Genomic DNA, 10516 nt, shown 5'->3' with positions numbered 1-10516 from the left:
GAGGGAGGGAGGGAGGAAGGAAGGGATTGTTACCTCCCTACTGACTGCATGATATCCAGCAACAACGGAGCAGCCAGATCTGGGCTGAGGTGAATAAATGTGGAGAGAACCACTATGGCCAGACCTAAAGTTTCTTCATCATACTCTTCCAGGATGGCTCCACAGTCATGACACCTGCAAGCAAAAAAATATGAAGAACAGATCTTGGCATTCAAAATGCCATTGCATCCCTCAGTCAATTACAGTTACAAGCAACAGAATGAGATCTAGTCATAAAATGAGTAAACGATAGAATGCTGAGGAAGCAGACAAGTTTCAGCTTCCTTTCTTGAGAAGTTTCCTTCCGATTCCCACAGGTTGCTTCTGGATGCTCCTACAATGTCAAGAGACAACTTCTGAAGCGGTGCCAAGGTTCTTTAATGCGTGATCTTAAGGGACATGTCAGATGCAGGAGAGATGAGGCAGAGTATCGCCAGGCCATATAAAGAGACAAACAACCCTGGGAAACCAGCACATCATGGCCCAATGGGAAAGCTGGGTTAATTTGATCAACCACTGGCTAATGTCTCCAACAGATTGAGATATTTGAACTTAATGGGATTGTACAGGCAATTTTCCTCTTCCCTCTCCATAACAGCAGGAGAAAATGCCAGCAAGGTCATGAAAGTCAATCTCATTTAGCCCACTTCACTACCTGCTGCCAAAGCTTTTAGAAAACAACCAGACCAACAGGCTGAAATAAATTAATCACACAGGATATTTGTCATTTACCTCCCCAAAATAAAGCAAAGCGCTCCTTCTTCCAGCTCCATCAAAGAATTATGCAACAGCTCACCCATCAGGGGTAAGTGTATTATGTATACTTTGGGGGTCCAGCCTAATGGTTAGCGTTCAAGGCCAGATGCCAGAGGATTCAAGTTTCCTATTTCTGCCAAGCGCTCGTAATCTAATTCCATTGCCATTTTTCTGTAAAGCCAGAATTGAAATATATAACTGCAGCATCTCAAAGATGCATAGTTCTAAAAATGTTATAGGTCATGTAACTTGGGGCAAAGAACAGTTTGAAGCTGCCCTTAAACATGTGTCACTTAACCTGTGGGGCCACTGGGGAATCAGACCCATTTGTATTGGTGAAATGAACAATCTTCTTTCAAACCCTGGGTTTAAGAAGACACAGTTGAACGCATGAAGCTTTCTTGCAGTGAATAAGACCAATAGTCTGTCAAGGTCAGTATTGCCTACTCAGGCTTGCCACAGCTCTCCAGAGTCTCAGGACTCTCAGTCTCAGATCTTTCACATCACCTACTGCTTGATCTTTTAACTGGAGATGCTGGGGATTGAATCAGTTGCCTTCTGCATACCAAACAGATGCTCTGCCACTCAGCAGATGCTCTGCCACTGGTGGAATGCTAGTCTCAGTGAGGTTGATAAAAGGGAACACAGGCTGTGGCAAATAAAATGCAAGTCTGTGATCAGGCAGGCAAAAGGGGAATATGAGGAGCATACCTCAAAAAACATAAAGACCGACAATAAATCTTTCTTCAAATACATTAGAAGCAGGAAACCAGCCAGGGAGGCAGTGGGGCCCTTGGATGACCAAGGGGTAAAAGGAGTACTGAAGGATGATAGGGAAATGGCTGAGAAGCTAAATGCATTTTTTGCCTCTGTCTTCACTGTGGAAGATGAGAAGTGCTTGCCCACTCCAGAACTGCTGATTTCGGGAGGGGTGTTGAAAGACCTGAGTCAGATTGAGGTGACGAGAGAGGAGGTCCTAAAACTGATAGACAACTTAAAAACTGAAAAATCACCAGGCCCAGATGGCATACATCCGAGAGTTCTGAAAGAACTCAAATGTGAACTTGTAGATCTCCTGACAAAGATATGTAATCTTTCCTTAAAATCTGCCTCCATTCCTGAGGACTGGAAGGTAGCTAATGTCACTCCCATCTTTAAAAAGGGTTCCAGAGGAGATCCGGGAAATTACAGGCCAGTCAGTCTGACGTCGATACCGGGTAAATTGGTGGAAACCATTATTAGGTCTGATGCTTTTTAACTTGTTTATTAATGATTTGGAGTTGGGAGTAAGCAGTGAAGTGGCTAAATTTGCAGATGACATGAAGTTGTTCAGGGTGGTGAGAACCAGAGAGGATTATGAGGCACTCCAATACCCTCTGCCCACAAGGATGGGTAAGTGGGCATCAACGTGGCAAATGGGGTTCAATGTGGCCAAGTGCAAAGTGATGCACACTGGAGCCAAAAATCTTAACTATAAATACATGTTGATGGGGTCCGAACTGGCAGAGACTGACCAAGAGAGAGATCTTGGAGTTGTAGTAGATAACTCAATGAAAATGTTGAGACAGTGTGCCACTGCAATAAAAAGGCCAACACTATGCTAGGGATTATTAGGGAATTGAAAACTAATCAGCCAATATCATAATGCCCCTATATAAATCAATGGTGCGACCTCATTTGGAGTACTGTGCACAGTTCTGGTCACCACACCTTAAAAAGGATATTATAGCATTGAAAAAAGTGCAGAAAAGGGCAACTAGAATGATAAAAGGGTTGGAACAATTTCCCTATGAAGAAAGGTTAAAACTCTTGGGGCTCTTTAGCTTGGACAAATGACGGCTGAGGGGGTGACATGATCGAGGTTTATAAGTTTATGCATGGGATAGAGCAAGTAGAGAAAGAAGTACTTTTCTCCCTTTCTTACAATACAAGAACTCATGGGCACTCAATGAAATTGCTGAGCAGTCAGGTTAGAACAGAATAAAGCAAGTACTTCTTCACCCAAAGAGTGATTAACACATGGAATTTACTGCAACAGGAGGTGGTGGCGGCAGCTACAAGCATGGATGACTTCAAGAGGGAATTGAATAGACACATGGAGCAGAGGTCCATCAGTGGCTATTAGCTACAAGGTATAGACAGGAACTCAGTCTGGGGCAAGTGATGCTCTGTATCCTTGGTGCTTGGGGGGGGGCAACAGTGGGAGGGCTTCTAGTGTCCTGGCCCCACTGCTGAAACTCCTAATGGCACCTGGTATTTTTGGCCACTGTGTGACAGAGTGTTGGACTGGACAGGCCATTGGCCTGATCCAACATTGGCTTCTCTTATGTTCTTATGAGCTGTGCCTCCCTCTCCATCCTTCCTCTTTGCAGCATAGTGCCGACTGGCTAACATGTGTGTCACCACAAACCTACCTTTCAGAATGTTTTTCATTTTTTTAAAAAAACTGATTACGTATTTTATTTTAAGAGAAAATTAAATGTATATATGATTGAAAACATGTACGTGTGGTGCTAAATAAATTCTGGTCGGGAGTGTTATATATGAATACCACCCACATATTTGCCAGGGCATCAAGTATAGTTATTCGTATAACCAAACAAATGAGAACTTGTATCTATTTGTAGTGACTCGTCCAACTGGGACATGGATAATGTACCGCACATAGATAATCAAGGGAGTGAGCTCCCCTACCTCAAACTTTGGCTGCTGCAAATACCCTCTGCCCACATACACCCCTGCAACAGGTATTTATTACATACCGACTCAACAACTCTTTGCTAGTAGTGTTTTTTCCATCGAGAGCACGGGATAAGTATGAACAGTGCAGAAAATGTCCTTCCTCCCAGATATGCTAGTAGAATATTGTGATGTTACCGCATCATCATGCTAGTGTAACCCGACTCACAAGTTGTGAGAAACAGGGAGCATAACTACATTTTTGGGAGACAACAAAAAAGAAAATCAAGGTGTAGGAAAAAACTTTTTATTATTATTCCTTCTTGATCCCAACGCATTTCGCCTATGGCTTCGTCAGGGGATATATTATACCATAAGTTTCCAAACACATCTCAAGTGTTAGTACGAAGCCATAGGCAAAGTGTGTTGGGATCAAGAAGGAATAAGAATAGAAAGGGTTTTTTCTACACCTTGATTTTCTTTTCTGTGGCTACTGCTGGTGTGGCCCAGACTTCTTTTCTACTGGTGGGTGACAACAACCCATTTCATTTCATCCACAGCTACTACCAGTCAGACATTCATGATACCTTTTCCTTTGCAGGATCTGAGCCCTATGAAGGAGTCCTAACAGATATTGCAGACAGAATTCAAATATATCTCCCTGCAAATGATGGGTGAGGATTTCCCCAGAGCCAGCACCACCTTTCTAAATGGGTAAATCAAGGGGGCAAGGGAGATATAACTACTGGAGGACCACATAGGTGGTGGTGTCACTCTATTGAATATATCAAGTCTCACTTTCATTTTTAATCTTATGTATAACAAAGTCATAATGTCAAACACAGAATCAATGCTCCCTTTAAGCTGTGGAGTCTTGTGAGCAAAAATTCTACTTTGTGAGCTACTGGCATTAAAGTTGTGAGCGAGCAATTTGGCTACTGGATAAATTAGTTTGCTCTGGAGCCATCCTTTCTGAACTAAGACAAAAATGTGTGAGCCAGAGGCTAAAAAACTGTGGGCTAGCTCACACTAACTCAGCTTAGAAGAAGAAGAAGAGATTGGATTTATACCCTGCCCTTCACTCGGAGTCTCAGAGCGGCTTACAAACTCCTTTCCCTTCCCCTCCCCACAACAGACGCCCTGTGAAGTAGGCGGGGCTGAGAGAACTCTGACAGAAACTGCTCTTTTTCAAGAACAGCTGCGCCAGGACTATGGCTTGCCCAAGGTCATCCAGCAAGTGCAAGTGGAGGAGTGGGGAATCAAACCCGGTTCACCCAGATTAGAGTCCACGCACTTAACCACTACACTAAACTGGCTCTCTTAGAGGGAACATTGCACAGAATGTATAACAACATTGGAACGTTCCTCCCAGGCCGGTAGCTACAGTATGGCATCTTGGAGCTCGGCCCCCCGACTTTCTGGCAAGGCCCCATGACTTCCCATCCAGCCCAGGGCCCCCAAGTGGTGGCAGATGCAGGGAAGGAGCCAGGTATTTCTTTAATTTGATTAGCCAGTGCCCCCTAAGAAATTTAAATGCCCCCCGACTAAAAAAATCCTGGCTACGGGCCTCATTCCTCCACTGGTTTTCTGTTCCTGAATTATAATGGGATCCATACAGAGGTAAGGATGCACATTTCATGCGATTGCCCAATTATTCCAAAAAGCTTTTCAACTGTTGCACCAATGTAACACACAAACTACATTTTCAGCTCCCTTGTATTTAAGAATCCCCCCCTTCATTGGCATTTGCATCTAATCCCCAACTGAGTATTGTTTTAAAACTCTAAGGGTCTTCAGAAGCAGACAGAAGATTTCACTTTATTGCTTTGTTGTTGTTCAGTCACACAGTCGAGTCCGACTCTTCGCAACCCCATAGACCACATCACGCCAGGCCCTCCTGTCTTCTGTCATGCTCCGGAGTTTGCTTAATTTCATGTTTGTTGCATCGATAACACTGTCTAACCATCTCATCCTTTGCTGTCCCCTTCTTCTGTTACCTTCAGTCTTTCCCAGCATCAGGGTCTCCTCCAGTAAATGCTCCCTTCTCATTTGGTGGCCAAAGTTAATTACTTTAATTGCTAGGGGTGGCTTTGCCTCATTTATTCAAGTCAGCTCTTTCTGTCTGTAGTTTGTCTCAAACACCAAAGTTATTTAAAGAAATATACAAGTGCTTACTTGTCCGCCATCACTGTGGGCTGGTCATCAGCAAAATCTTCTGGTGCTGGTACAAACATGCTGACTATACTGGGTGCTGAGAGCAAGCTGGATTTCGTAGCCCCTAGAGGGAGACCAAGAAAGAAAGCCCTTGAGCCTCAGATGGATAACCTGCATTTGAACAAAAAGAAATCTTATCTATCTATCTATCTATCTATCTATCTATCTATCTATCTATCTATCTATCTATCTATCTATCTCTTCTCATACGGCTATCACCTTAAGCAGAAAATAACTCTTCTCTATGTACCTTGCCTTTTAGACAATGTTAAACATCAATTCTAACACATTCTTGCTGACATAATGATATGTAAACGAATGGGATGCTCTTCAGAAAGACCTGCTAGATGATGGCACTCCATTTAGAATGTTTTTTGCTCCTGATAGAAAGCCATGCTTGAACATGCAGGAAGTCTTGGTGAAGACCTGCAGCTCTGTTCTTCTGTCATGCTCTCTATGAAAGTCAAGAAGATGTGAAATCAAGACCATTCATTTCCATGAGCAATCTGGCTTAGGACCTTCCATCCATGGTGGAAGAAAGTGTTGAAATATGGGGGTGGGCAGCCAAAACCTTGATTTATTCCAGTCACAGATTTTCCACCTGATGTAGCACTTGTCATTCTGATGAAGGCCAAGAACTGGAAAATCTCAGTCATCAAGACTTGGCAAGTGCTTTGGATTGGACAGAGGAGGTGAAATAGATTCTTTGTATTGCCTAGTTAACATCGTTCAAAATCTGCCTATGACAGTAAACTTATCAACTATGTGCTGAGTACTTAGGAGTATAGAAAGATTGCAGTCATATGTAGAAACAGTAAATCCAAGAAAAGTCAGCTTGAATTTTATGTAGCATGTCAAGGAGTAGATCAGAACGGTAAGATTTTTGGGGGAAGCTCAGAGTGGTAGTGAAGTTCCAGATTTTTAGGAGATTTTGATTAGTCAAAAAAAGAAACAAGCTTATCTAAGGAAGCTTGGCAATTGATGGTGGTATTATCAGTTTGATTTCACTGGCTATCTTCATAGAAATTATCAATAATCTTCCCCATAGCAAATGTCTGTTGCCACATCACACAATAAGAAAACATAAATTGATGCTCTGTTGCTAAAAGGGATAAGAAGAGATTTTCAAGGTGTTAAGCATATTAAGTCCAGGGAATATTTCTTCCCTATAAAGACCAAGAACAGATGTTTTCGACCATGCCTAGAATGTTATATGATGGATCTGTGGTCTTCTGAATTCTCTAGCAATGATACCTACTTGGAATGTAAGTTGCTGTATTGGTGTTCATATCTGCCTAAGCTATTTCTTTGTAACAACCTTTTAGATAACTTATCCCTGTACAACCAAGGGACATGGACAGGTACATGAAGTTGATGACCTATATAGACCCAAAAAAATCACTCCCGCACTATATTGTAGAAAGAGCTATCTTGTGTATTGTTTTGTACAGTAAAATGAAAATGTTAGCTAGAAATCTGTTATAGGGGATAAAATAAATATTAGCCTGAGAACACAAAAAATGACACAAGAGTCACATAGCATTGCTAAACGCTTGCTGGAGATCAGAAAGTAGAAAATCTGATAGCTGTGAACTAAGATAGTTGATGAACATGTGCAGTTTTCAGAAGCTAAGCAAGGACAGCTTTGGTTAGTAGTTGGTTGGGAGACCACTAAGGAAGTCCAGGGTTGCTAACACAGTGGCAGGCAATGGCAAACCACTTCTGTTCATCTCTTGCCTTGAAAACCCTGCAGGGTCCACACAGGTTGGCTGTGACTTGAAGGCACTTTCGACCCACCACAGTGAGTCTTTACCTTCCAATTTAAACCTAACTTGGAGAGATGCTGGCAATGAACTTTATGATCCTTGCAGAATGGATTCGTTCTAACTTAAAAGAGTGCCAACATCATCATCACAGTCAGTACTAACTGAGCACCTTGGTTATTAACCTTCTGATGGGAGGAACACTGAACTAACCTCTTATTCTTAGTGGTGGTCCCTCCAAGTCAGGGTTTAGGCAAACTGAGACATTGCACGGCCTCTTCCCATGCTGTATCTGTTCTGTGGATAAACAGAGAGCTTCAGTCCCCACTAATACCCCCGAGAGCCTGCCACCAGGACCACAGGTTCACAGCCACAACGGAGACATCACGCACATGCACAACAGCTAAAAAAACAGCTAGTTCAAGACAGACGGAAAAGGAAGAAGTCAATAAACTGAGATGGTTTTCTGACCAGAACTCTCTTAAACATGTCTTTAACACAAGAGACAGGCTCTGAAATATCAGGTGTTGCAGTCATATATAAAGACCTATAGATTTACTTTGATTCCACTGTCTTTGGACTTGGCTTTGGAACTAGGTAGTTCCTACCAAATGCTAGTCCAGCTGAAGATGAATTTTTGAAATCACATTTTTGATTTGAAGAAACGGAATTATTTAGCAAGAAATGGAATATGAAAAGGGTTTCAGAAGAAAGCAACCTCAATCACATAACAACACACCTGCGAAGATGCTCACCGCAATGGCAGAGGATATTTAGATATATAAATATCTATATACAGTGTGAAAGACATAGTGAGTTTGCACGGCAGAAAAAGAATTCAAGAGCAACCCATTTGACATGAAGCACGAGAAGAAGGTCTGGCTGCCCCTAAAATCACTTCAGCACAATGGAGGTCAGCTGGAAAATATGGCAAATGGAAACTGTGAAGGTCAACCAGAACAGCAAGATGGTAGCATCACCAGGATATTGTAAAACAATAGCTTCCCACATCTCTAAGACAATGACTCCAAGGGTAAGACAGTTGCTACTATTTTATATATCACATTTGAATGTACAAAGAATTTTATAGTTCTTATCAAGCTTGCCTCCACCTCATCCCTGTGGGGTAGGGCGCTGGTATTCCCATTTTGAAAATGATGCTAGGACCCTGATGAATAATGGCTTTCCAGAGACACCCATTAAGCACATGCTTGGGTAGCCTAGGCACACATCAGTGCCCACGTCCAAGTCCAATGCTCCATCCACTGGTCTCAACTGTCTCTCTCACATACTCTCTCTCTCATACAGAATATAACCTCTCAATCCATCTGAATTTTTAAAAAGATTTCAGGTCATTTTAGCAGTGCTCTAAAAGGTTTGTTTACTTTATAAATTCCTAGCCTACCTCTCTCCCAAAAGACCCTAGGTAGGCTACCAAACAAAAAATAGACAAAAAGTCTAAAACATACAAACTGTTATTATAACAGACTAAAAGCCACAAATGAAACCAGCTTAAGTGCCAACTGGATCAAGTCACATTAAAAGCCCCTTTTAATAGTACAGTCTTACAGCAGCACCGAAATGCCAAAAAAGCCCTGGCATCAGCCAAAATATGAATGCCCCCACAGAAAAAGCCCAAGCCCAGCATTCCAGTTTCTTTGATTCACTGTGTCCTTCCTCCTGTCCAGACCACTGGTGCACATAAATGCCTGTGTACACTGGTGAAATAGAATGCAAGAAATAAATCTTAAAGCAATCACACAATGTGGGTGCGTGCAATTACCCCCCCCCCCATTTCAGTTCATTTTAGTTTTCCAAATGAAAACTTGTTTTTTTGCTTAATTATCTTTAAATATGTAGCAAAGTATGCATTCCGGTCTGCTGACTGGAAAACACTGTGGTCAGTTACATACAGTGAAAGCTTTATTAACCAGCCCTTGGTTAACCAGAAAGCTCAGTTAACTGGCATGCTGTCCAAGTGACTCAGGCAGGTGTTGTCTGAATCACTTGGTCATGTACCAGGCAAAAGCATTGTCTGTTTTGATTATTAATAAACAGGGTATTTTTTTTGTCCATAAGAACATAAGAAGAGCCCTGCTGGATCAGACCAATGGTCCATCTAGTCCAGCATCCTGTCTCACATAGTGGCCAACCGGTTCCTCTGGAGGTCCAACAACAAGGCATAGAGGCTGAGGTCTTCCCTGATATTACCTGCTGGCACGTATTCAGAGGTTTATTGCCTCTGAATGTGTAGGTTCCCTTTAGTTACCATGGCTAGTAGCCACTGATAGACCTATCCTCCATGAATCTGTCTAACCCCCTTTTAAAAGCTTTCTATGTCTGTGGCTATCACTACATCCTCTGGCAGCGACTCTACATTTTAATCACTTGTGTAAAGAAGTATTTCCTTTTGTCTGTCTTGAATCTATGCCCTTGAGTTCTAATATTCTGGGAGAGTGAGGAAAAAGTTCTTTGTCAACTCTCTTTACCCCATGCATAATTTTATAAACTTCTGTCATGTTCCCCTTAGTCATCTATTTTCTAAACTGAAAAATCCAACTCTTCAGCCTTTTCTCATAGGGAGGGTGCTCCAACCGCCTAATCATCTTGGTTGCCCTCCTCTGTAGTTTTTCCAGCTGTGCAATGTCCTTTTGGAGATATGGTGACCAGAACTGCACACAGTATTCCAAATGAGGCCATACCATAGAGCTATACAGGGGCACTACAATATCGGCCATTTTATTCTCAATTCCTTTTCTAAACCCCCTAACATAGAGTTTGCCTTTTTCACCACTGCAGCACGCTGGGTTGACACTTTCATTGAGCTATCCACTATGACCCCAAGATCTTTTCCCCTCTCAGTCTCAGTAAGTTCAGACCCCATTAGCCTATACTTGAATTTGGTATTTTCTGTCCCAATGTGTATCACTCAATTATGATTAGTCAATATCTGAATACAGATCACTGATTCGTGCATGACTACATCAGTATTCCTTTTAGTACTGCATTTCATTAATGCATGCAAGTTCATGTGCACATCAGTAAAACGAATGGGAAAAACAACA

The 10516-nt window shown here is 42.2% G+C and overlaps 1 protein-coding gene across 1 annotated transcript in view; it reads right to left on the bottom strand.

Annotated features, from left to right (window-relative positions):
• Positions 1-10516, bottom strand: part of UNC79 (unc-79 homolog (C. elegans)) — a 140937-nt gene that overhangs the window by 44473 nt on the left and 85948 nt on the right. The window contains exons 31-33 of the mRNA XM_015414741.1: positions 7665-7748; positions 5650-5752; positions 34-174 (exon numbers count right to left, since the gene is read on the bottom strand). Coding sequence (XP_015270227.1) covers positions 34-174; positions 5650-5752; positions 7665-7748 — 328 coding nt within the window. The remainder of the gene's footprint in view (positions 1-33; positions 175-5649; positions 5753-7664; positions 7749-10516) is intronic.

Source organism: Gekko japonicus, unplaced genomic scaffold (assembly GCF_001447785.1).
Source record: "Gekko japonicus isolate JY-2015 unplaced genomic scaffold, Gekko_japonicus_V1.1 scaffold1518, whole genome shotgun sequence".
Taxonomy (NCBI): Eukaryota; Metazoa; Chordata; class Lepidosauria; order Squamata; family Gekkonidae; genus Gekko; species Gekko japonicus.
Note: the sequence above shows the minus strand (reverse complement) of the source record. Positions and strands in the feature narration are given on the sequence as shown.